Raw genomic sequence first — 19,114 nt, forward strand, 5'->3', positions numbered from 1 at the left:
GGCAACATCAAACTGATCTTGTAATTTTTCGTGCCGTTCGTAGTTGCGAAAGCCGTCGCGTGTGTTTTAGGTCGAGCGGCGGTCCACCGGCCGCCGTCGCGGCGCAAACCGCTTGCAAACAGCCTCGTGTGTTTTTACCCTTAGACAATGTTAGTCTATAGACTTAAAGTAATCGAATAAAAAGTTTATTGCCAACTATTTGAGATATATTGTAACAATCTTTTAAGAATACCTTAATTTGATTTATATGATGAGAAGGCCTCATTATTATAAATTATATTCAACTGCATGAACAAAATAAAAAATGACTTTAAATGCCCAGAGAAACATTTTGGTTGTCCAAAGTAATGAGTTAAGTATAAGACTTTACTGTTTTAACATATATATTAACAAAAAAACATCAACAATTGCAATACATGTCATTATATACAAATATATCTATACTATACTAAAGGTTATTAAAAAAAATTAACGAAAAATGAATAAATAAAGTTATGTATAAAGAATATAATGTGTAAAGAAAATAAAACATTTTGTGGTTTCTCTAATGAAATGTTACAAAAATATATATCATTCGACAGCTATACATATACTATACTGTTATGTACGAGAAAAGTAGAAATTAATAAATATTCCTAACTGGGACACTATATAAAATTGCAAAAAGTACTAAAAATAAAAAAAAAATTAGTTAAATAAGGTGACCAATATGTATTATTTGAATACTAATTAACTTGAATACCATTAAAAATACAAAACCACGAAAAATTGCAATCAAGTACCTACCAAAATAAAGTTAGTCCTTTGCTTATAAAGAAATAATAAAATTCTAAGAATTAACATTTAAAATAAAGACAATGACATTCTTACCGGATTTTTAACTTTACCTGCACAATTATACAAATATAAAGCAAAACAAATATTGTTTTACAACTTTGGTCACCTTAAAACTAGAAACGGAATTTTTTCCTCACGCCACATATTTAAACGTGTTTTACATTCGTTTGATATGGCACCTGTATATACTATAAAATATCCCTATTTTATATTGACGATGAATGGTATTTGGCTCAAGAATTCTTTACATGAAGTGTTTTTATATTTTGACTATCAGTAAGTTAATTTATTTGAGGGCCTGGATTTTCTATTTAACAACTACTCAAAATCTGTTATATAAAAGCTACTATATTTTTATCTTTGTCTAAAATATACGATTTTACTGTTTTTTTAAGCTCAAAACTGGTGAGTGAAACTTTTGGTAAAAAAAATGTAGAAATCAGGTATGGACGATTTTTTTTAATGCAACTGCCTATTAACGTATGTACTAGAGTGGATTCAAATGTACAAAACTAAACTAAATTATGCTGCACAAGCGTATTAATAAAGTGCCGTTTATTTAAAAATATCTTGTACAATAGGCTCAGGAAACCTTTTTTTGACATAATTATTTAGAAAATAAAGTAAAATGGGGCCGAAAAAAGTCTTTCAAGTTCCCAATGCTAACAAAAAATGTTTTTAACTTTTCCTGAATCTGATATCTTGCAAGTCGATGTTTCCTTCTCCAGTAACCATCATCAATTTATTTTTTTAAGACCCTGGATATTTACTCAAATAATCATATTTCACTGAATGTTTGACAAGTAAAAAAATCTATTTTTTAGAGTATAATAGGCTAGACAAAGATAAAATTACGGTAAAATGATGTATCAGACAGAGATATATCTTCATAGTTTCTTTGATGTTTAATGAAGTTACTTTTTGATATATTAGGGTGTTTAGGGGATCTAACTGTACAAAGCAAAACTAAATATTTCAGAGCCAAACAAACACACTAACTTGATAATGCCAACTTTTAGAGGTATTAGTTACAAAGTAGGGGAAACTGTTGTACCTAGATCATAGTGTAACTTGTACAACTTTGTCTAGCTGGATAGTGCTCCTTTCTAGCGGACCGATAACGAACTCAGTCCACAATCTTGATCTAAACAACTGCTCAGCTGAGTTATAGCGATGCAAATGGACTGACAGTTTTGATAAAAGAAAGTATTTTTGTGTAGTAAAAGTAAGATTCTTGTAAAACTGTTGAACGAGAATACTGTCATCATCATGTATGTGTTCTACCTTACGCTCCGTCCTACGTGGGGGATTAAAGCGCGTGATGCGAGCGACGCGATAAAAGAGATTTTATCAAAACAATGTTTTCTAATTGCGTGGCAACGTCAAACGATGCGCGCGATGCGACAGTATTTTTGAGCGACCAACGCGATCAAAATATTTGTTATTTTAATGCGCACATCGTGCGATGGCACAGTTGTTGTGGTACGGTTGCCGAAGTAAGACGTGTACTTCAACATGTCTCAGCAGCCTGAACAGTTTACGGAAGGGCTAATAAGTGCCGTAAAAAGTTGTAGAGTTCTTTGGGACATAAGCCATAAGCACTATCATAATCGTTTACTGGTAGATAGGGAGTGAATACGAATCGCCACAGATTTGGGAGAAACAAGTAAGTAATCATTCAAATGATGTTGTATCTGCATAAATAAATTTAAATATAACGTAAATTAATGACAATTTTTTTCTTATAAAAATTGCTTTCCTTGTAGATGCATTATACTTTTTAGTCGGTTGTACACTCGGTAATGTCGAATTAACAGCCAAGTTTTGTGATTCGGAATTTGTTACTGCTTTCAGGTCAATAATATTGTGTAATAGCGTTATTGCCTTAACAATGACTACAGCGTTATTTATACTCGTCTCAATAGCTTTTCCTAAAAGACGAAATTTTGCGACCATTATTCCGAACGAACACTTCACAACCATCCTAGCCCTAGATAATATGTAATTAAATATATCATTTTCTTCCCCTTCTTTTAACTGGGCTCGTGAAAATGGCCTCATTAGATATTCTGTTAAAGGAAACGCTTCGTGACCCAAAAAAACAAATGGAACTTTAATTGTTGATTTCGGCAAATGTGTTTCCTCTGGTAATCTTATTTTCCCTGATTCAATTGCACGTCTTAGTGGACAATTTTCAAAAACCCCAGCATCATTTTCCGTCCCATAAGATCCAATATCTACCATAATGAATTTATAATTGGCATCTGTCACTGCAAGAAGTCCAATGGAAAAATAATTCTTGTAACAGTAATACAAAGAGCCCGATTTTTGCGGTCGTTTAATTCCTATATGTTTCCCATCGACACAGCCAATACAGTTTGAAAATTGCCAATTTTTCATAACTTCGTTAGATATTTTTTTGAAGTGTATTTCAGTAGGCACTGGCATATGAGCTTCTAGTAACCTTTTCCAGATTGCCTGACATACCTCGATAATTATTACAGATACAGCACTCTTGGAAATTCTAAAGCTGTATGCTAGTTGTTGAAATGACATGCCTGTTGCCAAATATCTAAAAAAAACATTTATTTTCTTAAGTTTTATTGGGGACCTAATCTAACTTAAACTGTGCCAAGACTTGCGAATTAAAACCAACTTTTTTGAGAAATCGTTAATACTTTTCATTATAATGTTAGCAACAGTCGTGTAACCAATTTTTCTCTTTTTTTCAGAGGAAGCGGTTAAATCAAAATGGAAAAACCTGCGTGACAATTTTAGAAGGGAGTTTAAAAAGATCCCCAAAAGTCGCTCGGGAGATGGCAGTGATCAAGCTCCAGTTTATCCAGGATCGTGGGCTCACTTCGATTCAACGCTGTTTCTGAAAGCTGTTTTTACACCAAGGAATACCCAGGGCAATATTGAATTATCTGAAAGTACAGTTTCTCAACGCTCTCAACTAGAAGATGACGAAAATACCTCGCAGTCACAAAGTTATCAACTTACCCAGTTTGAAGAGGACGAACTGCCAGAAATTCTACTAAAAAAACAGCTACAAAAGCAGATAGACGAATTAGACAATAAGTTACCTAATCAAGATGGACCAATTACACCCATTGAAAAAAAACGTAAGGCACAAAATAATGCTAAATCCATTGAACGAGACATGCTGGACCTCGAGAAGAAAAAAGTCGATTTATTAAACAAAGCTGATAATGATGATGATGAAGATATAAATTTTTTCAAATCTTTACTTCCTCATGTAAGAATCCTTCCTCCAATAAAGAAGTTAGCCTTCCGTAGTGCAGTGCAAAACCTGTTAATACATTCAATTGTTGAAGTTGAGAGGCAGAATCAGTTTTCTGTCCAGAATACAGTTCAACAGTACGGCTCAGGGGTTTCCGGCGTATCTTCTTCCTATATTTTTCAAGTATCAACAGTTCAGAACGGACATCAATTTAAAGGTCAGATTCAACATGTCGATCTGGGCATCACTTGCGTACCACCTGTGCATTCCTCTCCAGCAGGATCTTATATCTCGTCAAGTTCAAGAACATCTCATTATTCCGATCACGACCAATTCCACAATATAAATGTGACTTATCATTAATAATTCATATGTATAATAGAAATCAATAAAACAATTTTAAAGTTATTTACAATTATTTTTACCTGATGGTTACAATTAAGCGCTCCTCTACTGATATAAGCCACTGGAAATTCGTTGAAATTTTTTTTATTTCTGACCTAATAGCCGCTACAATGTAGTCAAAGGTACTGGCGCACATCATTGCATATCCATAGAAGAGGCACTCATTTCCTGGACGCTTAACTCTCGGTATAAATGATGAAAGTCACCCATCCGTGCCCTTTCCAAATATATATTATTGCTTGGTCTTCTTTTATTTCGCCTTTGCCGACTCAAAGCTATTTTTAAAGCCAGGTTATCTGGTTATCTAGTAACACAGTTTTACGTTTGTCAAACCACGGCATAATATTGTTGTTCTCACTAGCAATGTCAGAATCTACTGTAGTACGCGTCGCTCGAGGACACTACAACAAGCTTTTCTTCATCGTACGAATCGCGCTCTTGGTCGCTAAAGACGCGCGCGTGGCACGCACCTTTTTAATCGCCCACGTAGGACGGAGCGTTAGTCCAATGGATCTTGGTACAAGTCGTTACAACATATGGTAAACGCCACTGGTGCGCCTAATATACTATTATTTTATTCTATACTAGGTATTATAGGTATATTATAGGTACTAACCCTCGCCGTACCGAATATGCGTCTTCGATGACCCGAAACCTAAAAATCCTGAAATATCTTTTGCTTCCCTGATTTTTTTTCAGTGAGCGTCCATGAATTCTCAAATTTTATCATAACAATGCTTTATTTGGTAAAAATGTAAAAAAAAACTAATTTTTTCTTAAAAAAATTATGGATAGGTCACCGAGAACCCCGTTTTGGGATAAATAGGTATATGCTAAAACTGCCCTTTTTTACAGATCTAAACAAGATAAGTTGCATATATTTCCAACTTATTGCTTTGTTGTTCAGTTTACTGTCGAACGTTACTGTGAGAGGGTTATTTATTTTTCCATAATAAATAGTAAAGTGCCATGTGGTCTAAAAATAAGGGTTTATCCGACAAGGAACACTACAAAATATTGATGCATTCTTCAGATGATGAGTTCCAAGCCGAAATACCTTTCGAACAGTCATTTAGTGATTTGTCAGATGATGAGGACACCTCGGATGAAGAGCCTGAGATACATGACGGCAATCTTTCCTTTCAAGAGTTAGAAGAAGAACAGTCGTACAATGTTGATAATCGCACTTGGTATACTGTTGCACATAACAGGAAAATCCAGAACATGCAATATCTTGCAAGAAAATAACGGTCTCACAGATAAAAGCAAAGATATAAATTCTATCATTGACTGTTTTAAGCTGTTCTTTTCTAATGATTTATTAGATATTATTATAAAATACACAGACAAAAAAGCTAAACACCTTATAAACACCTATAATAAAAGTCATGAAATCATGATGGAATCATGGAATGAGGTAGACACTACAGAATTACTCGCTTTCCTTGGAATCCTTATTTTTACTGTTCGATTCGTGAGATCACTGAGATATTTGCTGAGAATTGCAGGAAATCTTACAATCCTTCAGCTTTTGGAACTATTGATGAGCAATTGGTAACTTTCCGGGGTCGTTGCTCATTCAAAGTTTACATACCAAGTAAACCGGGCAAATATGGTATAAAAGTATGGGCCCTTTGTGATGCTGAAAATTTTTATTGCTGCAATTTTGAAGTGTATTTAGGAAAAATAAATGGAATAGTAGAAAAGAATCAAGGACCTCGAGTTGTTAAAACTTTAGCAAGCCACTGGTATCGTAGTGGACGAAATATAACCACTGATAATTTTTTCGCCGACATCACTTTAGCAGAAGATCTTTTGTCCCAGAATCTAACAATTGTAGGGACGGTCCGCAAAACGCGCAAAGACCTGCCAAAGTGTTTACTGGATATTCGCGAAAGAGCAACGTATTCTTCACAATTTCTTTTCGCACGAAATCTTACTTTAGTGGCCTACGTTACGAAACCCAAAAAAATTGTGGTACTGTTATCTTCAATGCATCATCAACATGACATTGCGGGGGGAGGATTTGGAATTTAAACCTGATATAATAACCTCCTAGAATGAGACAAAAAGTGGCACTGATTGCTTAAATAAAAGTGTACGTGAGTACTCTTCTTAAAAATTGCACAAGAAGATGGCGTCTACGTTTATTTTTTAATTCACTTGATGTCGCTTCATATAATGCCTTTGTCATCTGGATTACAAAAGACCCAGACTGGAAAAGTTCTAATGGTAACTTGAAAATAAGAAGGAAACTTTTTTTAGAAGAACTAGGTAACATGTTGACCCATGATAATATTGTTCGGCAGAAAAAAATTCATGAGGATGGTAGAGGGTTTTCCGCAGCTACATGTCAAGCTATTAAAACTACGCGAGTTCCAGTAAAAAAGAAGCAGTTCAATCCCCACGTGGGCACAAAAAGAAGTAGATGTTTTCAGTGCCGGAGAATAATATAACAAATATTCCACGAAATCTGACAAGTGTCAAAAATTTGTTTGTCCCACACACTCAGAAATTAAAATTTCTTAAACAGTAGAATGCTTCTATTGTTTAAAAGATGAGGATGGAGAATAAGGACTAATGTGATTTTTTAGACAAATAAAAGTAAATATTTGGTTTGTTATTCTTTTTCGTAAGTTTTTTGGGTATATGTATCTAGAATAAAAAGTTTTAGTTGTTTATTTTTGTAATAAACGTAAAGCAAAATATAGAAACATCTTTTATTATGATTCCCATATTTTTTCAAATAAAAAATTTTACAAAAAAAGGGTCAATTTTGACCCGGTTCTGGGATCCAAAGAATTATTATTATTTTGGGACGGCTAGGGTTTAAGCCAGTGGACGAAGGTTCGCTGAAACAAGCAAGAGAGGTTGCGAGTTCGGATGATCCCGAAAAAAAATGACCTACAGAGAAGCGCTTACTAGACAACTACCGAAATTAGAAAAAATATAGGTATAACACTGAATATAAATATTCAGCCAATTATGCTGTGAAGAAAATATTTACAGATAAAGAGAATTAAGCCTCGTTACGTTCATTCAAACTATAGCGTAACTGCAGTACGGTTTAACAAAAAAGGGTGACAGTAGGGGAGACCGGTGTCGATTGTAACAGGTGTCGAAAGTAACACGACCGACAACAGCGCCATCTTTTTCAATTTTATGGAAACACGCGTATGGGCCAAAGCAAAATGCGGTTCTGCTGACCCGTAATTAGTTTGAATATATCTTTCGTGCGTGCCGTTCGTTCTGTAGGCAAATTTTAATAAACTGCCGAAAAAGTAAATAAACGTGTCGTCACATTTTTGTTTGTGAATTCCAAAGCGTTAAGATTGACAATATTTCAAGGAAAGGGTAGGCTTTGATAAAGCTTTTGCTTTATTTTTTAATGGATAGCGGTTGGTTGTTTTTTTTTTTTCAGTTTGCATCTGCCAATCGGCTTAACTACCCTCAAAAATGGAATGAAGTAGAACAGGCTAGTGAAGATTGGCTTGTAGCTTTCCTGAAAAGAAATCCTCATTTAACACTTCGCACACCCCAAGCAACAAGTCTTGCGCGAGCCATGAATTTCAAGAAAGAAAATGTCTCCAACTTTAAAACTGATAAACTGGCAACTGATTTGATAAACTGGCAACTGTCTTGGAAAGACACAATTTTGAGCCACAAAATATTTACAATATTATGAGACTGGTGTGTCCACGGTGCAAAAGCCAACCAAGGTCATTGCAAAAAAAGGAACCAAGCAAGTAGGATCAGTAGCAAGTTAGGAGCGTGGAACACTTGTTACGCTGTGCGTGGCTGTAAAAGCTGTTGGTAACGCAATTCCGCCAATGTTTGTATTTCCCCGGTTGCAAGAAAATGAGTTTCTTGACTTTATAAAACACTTTGTGAAACACGCTAAACCCAGCGAGACTAATAAAGTTTTGGTTTTATTAGACAATCACTCTTCACATGTATCCATTTCATTAATAGATTATTGCAGAGCAAATTTCATAACATTGTTGTCTTTTCCACCACATACTTCCCACCGTCTCCAACCACTGGATCGTGGTGTATATGTTCCTTTTAAAAAGTATTTCAACAACTACGCCGATCAATGGATGAAGAACAATCCAGGAAAGCGTATGACAATATATGATTTACCATCAATTGTTAAATCATCTTTACCTTTAGCCACTACACCAACAAATATTTTATCAGGATTTTCTTGCACCGGCATTTATCCATTTAACCGTGGAATTTTTCAAGATTCAGATTTTTTACCATCAACGGTTACTGATAGACCATTAGATGAAACCCAACAGCAAACTCAATCTACAACAAAATCACCTACAACTAAACCCGCTGAAATAGCTGAAAGTCAATTGGAACAATCAACAAAAAGAGACACTAATTCTTCACCTCAGCCAGGACCATTAACTGTCAGGGACACCACTCTCTCGCCTCAACTACAACCGGTAGCATTTATTACACCTGATGTTCTAAAAACTTTACCTAAAGCCGATCGTTCTAAAGCGAAAAAAGGGGGTCGAATGAAAAGAAAAACTGCTACACTGACTGACACACCAGAAAAAAAACTCTATTGAAGAACAAACTTTAAAGAAGGAAGTTTCAGTAAAACGGCAAATTGGCAAAGATGACACCACCAAAACAAATAAAAATAAGAGCAAGAAATTGAATAAAACAATTAAGAAAAAAACGGTGGAAAATTACTCTTCAGATTCTTCTAATGATGACACTTTTTGTTTAGTGTGTTCTGGATCATATTCCTTAAGCGCAGAAGAATGGATACAAGGTAGAACTTGCAGAGAATGGGCGCATTTAACCTGCACAGATAAAAACCCATTTTATGTTTGCGTAAACTGCAATTCTGATGATGAATTATAAGATTAATATTTTTATATTTCCTATTTTACGTAAAAAATAAACTTATTTTAAGGTGAAGTATTTTATTATAACCCCTTCTTTACTTTTTGCGTCGGTATAGATGGTTGTTACAATTGACACCGGTCTCCCTTACGTTAACACTTAAATTTGCCGAAGCTAATAATAAAAACATACCAGATGGAAAGATGATGAAGTCGCCGTCGAAGAATGGATGAGAGGATTTTTAAAACGACATGAAAAACAACTTTAATTTCGGAAATCAGAGGCTACTAATTTAAGCCATATGATATTTAAAAAACAACAATATTCAAGAGGTGCATAGAAAATATGGTCCCCTAGATAAAATTTAGGACCTGGACAAAACAGGGCTGAGCATAGCTCAAGGAAAATCTAGAATAGTTGCTCCGAAAGAGGGATCCTGCTTACTATTGTTGGCGCAGTAAATGTAATTCGTTGCCTCCTATGTTTATCTTTCCATGAGTCCATTTTAAAGAAAAGATGCTTTTTGAAGGATCAGGATCAGAGGATATTGGCACAGCAAACCTTTTACAAATTTTTGGATGATTTCATGAATTTTGTAAACAGCTTTGGGAATTATGGCGCCCTATTAAAGAGAGTCAAAAAAAGTTAAATGGAATAAAGAAGTTTCAAGTTCTTCGTCTGTAACGTCTCTTTGTATCAACTAATAATGAAGAAAGTAGTGAAGAAAAGACAAACGTGGAGAAGAGTGGTGCAACTGCCCTTCTTGTGGAAAATGGAGGTTGAAGAAGAGTGGTTTTTTGTGTGATTTTTGCAAAACTAGATTAAGCAAATGATTTTTTGTATTAATCCAATTCAAACACATTTTTTTTTCACACCAATGTTAACGTTGTGTGTGATTAAAAAAATTAAGCAAACAATTTAACATAGCAAACTATTGCTTGATGCTTGTTCCAGGGTACAAGACGCACGTTTCAAGTGAGCATAGTGTAATATGGACCGCTATGCAATAGTTTTGTATCGTATTTTTTAAATTTTTTGTTGAGTAGATATACTAAACTTCCAAATTCCATTTTGTTCTAAAAGGTATAAGCAACAGCTAGACATATTTAAAGACGCAAAATTGTATTAAAATGGTTTTTTTTTTAATTTCAACAGTTTCCCCTATCCATAGGCTTAGGAAACCGGTTTTTCAATAGGTTTATTTCAAAAATTAATAAGAAAGCTGCTTTTCATGTTCCAATGTTGAAATTTTTTTTTTAATTTTTCTGCGACTGATATCTTTTGCAAGTCGACGTTTCGTTCTCCAGCAACCATCATCAATTTAGTATGACCCAGGATGTTTACTCAAATAAAATGATTCGTCGTATCTCTGTCTGTTACATACATACATACTAGTCACCGTTATTCATATTTTTCAACTTTCTTACGACATTTTAAACTTACCAACAAAAAAATCCCTCTCCGCAAATTCAAATATTGTGCGTTAAAGAAAAACGATATAAAAGTTATTCTACCCTGTTCTCGCAGTTCTATGTTATTACTTCTATAATATTATTTTAATCAGACTGATCAGACACAAAAATCGTGTATATAAATTGTAAATTGGAGCCTCCGAATGATCGAAATTAGGCAATTATAAGTACATACTTTCACTCAATTAATTAACTTTCACCACGCTTTCGCGCCCATTAAATGTAAAACTTCTTCGTAAGTCAGCCAGAAGCTCAGCGACCAGGGAGCCATACGCATCCAGATTGGCACGAAACCCTTATAAAGGGCCCCAATACCTTCGGATTGGACGGTCTTTTTTAGACAGTCCACGGAGGATGTATAGAGGAGACCCCTGAAATAAATAAGGGTTAGTATATCATATTGAAGCAAATAGGGGTTAAGGCAAACAAAAAATTATATGTGATGGTTTACCTATATTACTTGGAACACCTGATTTGGCGTCTTGGGGTCTTTCTTAACTTTGCTATTCCGACTTATTCTTTCTTGGAATTTTAATCGGGACACTTAACAGGAATCTAATCATCAATAATTTGGAGAATTAAAATATATATATGTATATATATATATATATATATATATATACACATATTTACATATATACATATATACATATATACATATATATATATTATATATATATAAAATATTATTTTTCACGTCAGATGGGTTCAAAAATGACTTATATATTTTGTGCGTATTTAAAATGCAATTACCAGCAAATATTTATAATTTATTGTACTTCATTTTCATTTAACTTATTCCCAAAACACTATAATTTTGTACAAAATAGGCTCTTAAGTAACTTAATACTTATGTTTGCCTAAATATATTGAATTCATTATTCAATAACAAAATAATTAAAAAAAAAAACTCATCCAATAATATTGACGAAAACAAAGAAAAAAACAAAGTAACGGTCTCACAACATATAATCAATGGTTACACGTGTTTCGTTCTAGTTAGAGCATTATCAGGCCTTTAAAAGCCATTTAAAAGCCATCCACACACTTCACAGTACATAAAAAAATTACATAAAATACAAGTACATAAAATATTTTATGTACTGTGAAGTGTGTGGATGGCTTTTAAAGGCCTGATGATGCTTTAACTAGAGCGAAACACGTTTAGCCTGTGATTATATTTTGTGAAGACCGTGACTTAGTGTTTTTCTTTGTTTTCGTCAATTTTGTATGTTGGTCTCTTGGAGAATAATGGATGAGATTTTTGTATCATACAATAATACCGTTAATTCAGTATTAACGGTAATATTTTAACAATAACCAAATTCTAACCCCATTTAAACCCGCCCAAACAAATATAAAAAAGTAAAACAAATATTATTATAAATAAACAACTACAACTAGAATACATACACAATCATGACACTGAATACTAGATCAACCTAAACCACCTAATCTACCTATCAACCTAACAACGATCAAACTTATAGTTTTTTATCTTTCCATTTCATATTTTATTATTCTTTATGTTGTTAATTTTAGAAAATAAGTTATAAAATTCTGGCCCTAAATAATCTATAAATTGAAAGTTTACCTGCTGATAGTTCTGTGAAATAGCCAAACTTTTCTGCATATTATTGCTGGGGCCTGAGTATGCATGCCTTTTTGAGATATCAGTTATATGTTAGCACGAGTATATATTTTGCACATATAAGAGTAAAATTTTCCCAAGTGGGCCACTCAAAAGTGAGTTTTGGATTTCCATGTACCTTTCGATTTCAAATGATAGCTCAAGGGACGAAAAATAATACCTTAAAGTAGTTTTGCAAAATATACATTTTTGTATTAGTTTTAAGCAATTGAAATTTTTTAACAAAGTTTTTTATTTTGACAATATCTTGGTTGATACTTGAAAAAAGTGAGTAATCTTACATTTTTCACGTTCTAAAATGTTTTGCGCATCAAGTGAATCATAGGCTTTGTAAATTTAATTGTTTATTCATCACAAAAATTAATTTTACAATAAACAAATACAACATTTTACATGTTCTCATATGTTTACGGAAAAAATGAAAAAAGAACATTGTTCAGATATTCATAATGAACATTTAAGCAGAAGAAAATTTTTACTAAGTATGAATAAGCAAATACGCCGAGCGTTTGTTTATTGACATTCGAGCGCTCGAATCCCCTTATGTACAGACGCATTACGTGTTGCGGTCTAGACTAACGCAAGTCACTTAGTTCCAAGATTCTGCACAAAATCTGAATACTTAAATACAGTTTTACACTTTGATTTGCTGAATATCACTTTTTGTGCACAGTGAAAAAATTTTACATTTTACTTTGTTTTCATTTACAGGTTGATAACAATGATACTGTCGTGTTTGCTTTCTCGTTTTCGTTTCAGCAAATCGAGATTCCATTTTTTTCGGTGTGTCTCATACTCGGCTTTCGTACAACAATCGAAGTTGATTTTCTTAAAATATCCCCGTGCCCAATCATAATGTTCTTTGGTGGTCGTAATTCTTTCGGTGTTTTTTTTTCTGTAAACTAGCACGATATGCGCACCTTTTCACGGTGCCGCAAATACCATCGCACGCCCCTTTGTCGTATGCAGTGGCGAAAAAGCGCCACTCTGCCGGCATACCTAAATCGCTTTGATGATAACACAAATTGATAAAATTGTATGTTTTTATACTGGGACTCGGCGCCATCGGAAAAATAATAAATTTTCTTAACACCAATTCGGCCGAATTTCTCTTCCAAAAATGCGATAAATATAGTGTTATATAAATGAACTGCAGTGGCGTCGTGGTCTGATTTTTCGGAAAAGACGACATACTTAGCATGTTGCAAATAACCATTTTCTTTGAAGTACACAACGTAAACATGGAGAGTTGCTTGGTTTTTCGACCAATATTGTGATTGTATGGAATTTTGGACCTGGAATGAGTAATTCTCCGAGAAATCAAGTGTGACGATGAATTATTCAGTTGTGATTGATTTTTTGAGTTCCTCAACATATGAAGCCTGGGATTTTGCCAGAAAATCATGTTTTGCAACCACAAGATCTGCAAAAAGATTACGCCGTATTTGTATACCGATCCGTGGTGAGCCATTGAGAAAATTCAATGTCTTTGATGTTTAAATCTTTCAAAATGGATTTTAATTCTTGAACTACATTTTTTGTGCCAGGGCATTTTTTACAATCCCCAAGAAAGCAATTAGCAGTAGCATTTTCACAAACGATCTTTATTAAATATTCTCTATAACTTTTTTTGAAGTTTGAATTTTTTCGTGTTAATTGCCGCTCAAGCTCTAAAAATTTTTGTTTCATGTTTTCATGAATTTTACATACACAAACATTATGGGTTCCTTTTGGGCCAGCTATAATACATTGTGGTGGTCTTAAGCTTCCAAATGCTGAAGCAGAAATTCGAATTTCTGAATATTTCGACAAAAATCTTGTATGTATTTCGCTCAGATTTACCAGCAATAAACGTTTCTGCAAAAAAAAAGCTAAATAGATAAATTCTCTATTTCTTCCATTTATTTACAATTATACATATCATTAGAATCGAATCATCATTTTTGCGTTATCCAAGTGACTGGATTCATATATGTATAAGCTAATTATAGCTCAATGGTAAAGTATCAAGCAGTTCGACTCAAGGGTCATGAGTACGAGTTACAGTAAGGTACGAAATGTCTGACGAATTGACACATAATTTGATCCGCTCAAATTAATCGGACTGAAATTGATGCAAAAAATAATAATTCGATTCAAACTTCACTGATCGTCAGTATTATTTACAAATTTATTTTCTAATTCACATATGAATATAAATAGTTGTTCAAATTATATGTCATCTTTCAATTTAATGTTCCTACAACGTTTTTGGGTTGACAAGGTTTTATTCAATTTTTGAAACAAGATTCTAATATAATTTTGGTGATCATATGAAAATGAAATATAAGTGAGGCATAATTTGAAAAATCCGCAAAATATTCTAGTTGATAATCTATTATTTATCAATAGGAATGAAAAATGCACAGTATTCTAAACAATATACATTTTTGCACATATTTAAAACACGTTTAATTAATAAATATATATCAAATCAAACATATGTGACTAACCGTTATTTGTTGACGTTTTCCATCAATCATAACGGATTTGTATTGTTTAGTCCCTGGCATCACTCGACTAACATCATTAGTAGGAAAAAAGTGTTTGACAAGTGCAATCACATCTGCACTCATGGGCCTGCCTTTTTTTCACTGGGATGGGCACCATAGCCTTCTTTGTAATATAGTTTTTTCGCAGAACTTACCATTCGACGAGTAACTCCGAATGTTTTTGCAATCATTATTATACTCCATTCTACAGGCTGTAAAGTCGTTAAAAGAAAAAGCTTTTCTGCGCGTGTAGACGCCTTTTGCATAGCAATTTGTACATCATTAATCATCCTTACGTTTTAAGGCGAATTGACATAATTTGAATTAGACTTTTTATTGATTTTCTCAATCGACGTTTGAATAGTTTTTCTCCGTTTCCGATAAGTTCAAATCTAAAGTGTTCGGAGACATAGGAATCTGCGCTACTTTTTCTGTCATTTTGCTTTTTTTCACTTCATTATCTACACTTTCACACACATAATCTGCATTTTTGTCTGCTATAATATTTTTGTCTGCTATAATCTATACATCTTCGAGAATTGCATGTCATTATTAAGTTCTTCGAAATTTTCATATTTTTCACCTGGCGGTATTTCCTTTGTTATTTGACTTTGATTGAATTTCTCAAAATCGATTTCATTTGTTTTGGTATATATCTGCGTTCGACATTTACGGCAAACATACAGTTCGATCAAAACACTTAATTTTGCATCACATCTACTTTTTAGTAACGTCAGGTTTTCCCGAAAATTAGCATGCCCTTTTTTCCCGAAAGGGTTACAATATTTTGGAGGAGGCACCATTTTTTTGGATAAGAATATGTATGCAAAATTGCACACATTTTACTGTGTGAACCTGAGAATAACGGGAAATATGCGATGCACTGCTCAGCTGCGTCAATCGCAGACATGTCACGACCCAGCACCGAGCGGCGCCTCCACGGATTCGAGCGCTCGAATATCAATAAACAAAGGCTCGGCGTATTTGCTTATTCATACTTAGCAAAAATTTTCTTTTGCTTAAATGTTCATTATGAATATCTGAACAATGTTCTTTTTTCATTTTTTCCATAAACATATGAGAACATGTAAAATTTTGCATTTGTTTATTGTAAAATTAATTTTTGTGATGAATAAATAATTAAATTCACAAAGCCTATGATTCACTTGATGCGTAAAACATTTTAGAACGTGTAGAATGTAAAATTACTCACTTTTTTCAAGTATAAACCAAGATATTGTCAAAATAAAAAACTTTGTTAAAAAATTTGAATTGCTTACAACTAATAAAAAAATTTATATTTTGCAAAACTACTTTAAGGCATCATTTTTCGTCATCATTTGAAATCGAAAGGTACATGGAAATCCAAAACTCACTTTTGAGTGGCCCACTTGGGAAAATTTGACTCATAAATGATTAATAATATTCTTATATCTCAATCATACAGGACCCCAGTTGAATAGAGTTCCCCTTCTTCTTGTAAATTACCTTAAGAGATTTGGCTCTCGGCAGCCGTAGTGAGTGCTCATGTATATATAAGTTTGGATCGAGATGTGTGCAAACACGTTTTACATTTTATATTAAATGATGGGAACTAAAAATGGAGATATAAGCGGTCGTTCTGATCCAAATATTTGTTTTTATTATGAATCTACATTCGATGATGGGAAATCTGTGGTACGCTGGATACACCTTGTAATAATAATATAATAATGATATGTAAAAACATCGACCTTAAGGGCTTTCACATGAAAAAAGCTAATTGAAAATGCAAAAATTGTGCTGTTATAAGTAAGGCGCGTAACAATAGGCCTGAAATTTCCAGGAAGAGAAGCGGAGTAAAGAACGGATATGTTGATCAACTTACTGTTGATTCAATTATACATACCCTGGGATAAGTAAATCAAACCAATAAGGTTGATATAATATTGAAAGAAAGTGAAGAACTGAAAAAAGAAGTGCCTAGTCTGAAACTCAGTCTGTCATCAGTAGCTTCAACCATGAAGCCTAAGAGTGATGGATCTGTGACAACAATTGAGGAGCAATATTTGGTAATACATCAAAAAGGTGATTCCAAAGATGTAAAAAAAATTAAAGAAGTTCTAACACATAAGGTTGACCCTGCAGAAATTGACCTTGGGTTCTCTATAACAAGAAATAAAAAAGTGGAGATGTTATTCTGGATTGTGGAAGCGAAAAGGAAATAACCAAAGTACAATCAACCATTCAGGCAAAATTGGGAGAATTTTAGAATTAGGAATAAGGTTTATAATATTAAGGGATTATACACTGTTATAAATGTTGTAAATATGGTCATGTAATTTATCAGCAAATTTTGCATAATTCTTTGAGGTAGTCAGATACAGAATTATCAATTTTAAATGGTATGATTACATTCAAGTCTCTTAAGGACAAAAATAGCATGTAACTATACAAATAAAAATACTAAAGGCATTACAGTACCTAATTGGTGATCAAATAAAATGAAAAGTATAGACAAACATAAATATACACATAGTCAATAAATTCGTAAAATGAGGGAGTCATTAGTTAAAAAATTAGAATAATCATTGCCAAGACAAACACATCACAGTTCTGGTTATAAATTAATAATTTTTCTTTTAAAGCTTGCTGAAGGCGAAAAGAAATGAGTCACAGTCCGAGACGTTCAGAAAAGACATTATAGTTGTGACTAGGTTTGCCGCTAAATGCAGTCTGGCCATAGTACGATAGTATGCTTCATAAAACAGGGTGCTATGTCTGGTCATTCTTGATGGAAGTCTTAGTAAGACTGACTCCCATAGAATGCCGCAAGTCACTGCACCCTCAAAAAGTCTGTCTTTCCTTCTTTCTTTCCTACTCTCTTCCCAGCTTTTAATACTACACAAACGGAGCTTGGTATTGTAGGGTAAGCCTGCTGAAGAAAAATGATGCTTAAAAAGAAAGTAGTTCAGAAATTTTCTTTCAACTCTCTCTAGCTTCTGCTTGTGAAATGTATAGTTGGGTAACCAAATAGATAAGCAGTACTCAAAAATGCTGTTATTCTGAATGTGATAAGGTACTCTATCTACATTAGATAACTACCGGACCTTCCAATCATAGGCAGTCTTTTGATCAGTAGAGGGTGAAGCACACTGTCAAATGCTTTAGATAAGTATAAATCAAGTCATCTTTATTATAATTACAACTCTGTTATAATTGATTCAATTAGGTGGTTTTTATAAGGTGGGAAGCCTTCCAAGTTGTGGGAAAATGTCCAGAGTCGAATGACACTTGAACAATTTTCTGAAGGGGATAAGAAAGTGCATCTTTGCATGATTTTAGTAGGAGTGGAGCAATGCCATCGGGCCCAGTAGCTTTGGATAGATTCAACAATTGTAAGTTTATCAGTGATTTCCTGTAAAGTGAATGAATGACACGAATGGCCGGAATCTGCATGTACTTGGTCCAGATCAAGAATGATATTGTCAGAGTAGGATCTTTGAAAATGTTCTGCAAAGGCATCTGCGGTCTCCCCTGGATCACTGAGAATATTCTCGTTGAACGTCATTTGACTGGATATTTTTGAATCCCTCTTAAGGCCATTAACAAAGGACCAGAAATGCTTTATTTTTGGGAAAAAGATTGAGAGTTGTGGTTGCGACAACAAATAACACATTTCAGTATTATTCCTGACCTCTCGTCTAACACTAGCGTAGTGATTGTAATTGAACGTTGATACTATTTGTATAATTTATTTTTACGCGATATTAATTTCCGTATTAAGTTCTTTGTTAAAGCATTTAGGATAATTATCTGTTATGACTTTCTTCTGTGGCACAAACGTACCAATTCTTTGATTTAAGATATCATAAAATTTTGTGATTATCATACTTGCCTCAGTTGTTCTGATGAATGACCAGTCACTATTTTTGAAAATATTGTTAAGGCTTGAAAAGTCAGCTTTCTGAAATTTGTATTGATCGCACTGTTGTTGCGAAGTGGAGATAAAAGACTGTACTTGTTATTTAACCTAAATGTAGTGGCGAAGATGACGTTAAGGATTGAAGTTAGCGGATAATGCTAAATGTATTAATTATATTGGGCACAACTAAAAATTCGGCTT

At 33.7% G+C, this 19,114-nt stretch overlaps 1 protein-coding gene across 3 annotated transcripts in view; it reads right to left on the bottom strand.

The window, feature by feature from the left end:
* Positions 1-365: 365 nt before the first annotated feature.
* Positions 366-19,114, bottom strand: part of LOC126737214 (mitochondrial uncoupling protein 4) — a 71,562-nt gene continuing 52,813 nt past the window's right edge. For 2 of the 3 annotated variants that reach the window (XM_050441999.1, XM_050441997.1), the window contains exon 7: positions 366-11,198. In XM_050441999.1, coding sequence (XP_050297956.1) covers positions 11,024-11,198 — 175 coding nt within the window. In that variant the 3' untranslated portion in view covers positions 366-11,023. Of the gene's footprint in view, positions 11,199-11,301; positions 11,383-19,114 lie in introns of those variants that run through there. The other variant, XM_050441998.1, reaches the window with a different exon arrangement.

This window comes from Anthonomus grandis, chromosome 6, assembly GCF_022605725.1.
Source record: "Anthonomus grandis grandis chromosome 6, icAntGran1.3, whole genome shotgun sequence".
NCBI classification, from domain to species: Eukaryota; Metazoa; Arthropoda; class Insecta; order Coleoptera; family Curculionidae; genus Anthonomus; species Anthonomus grandis.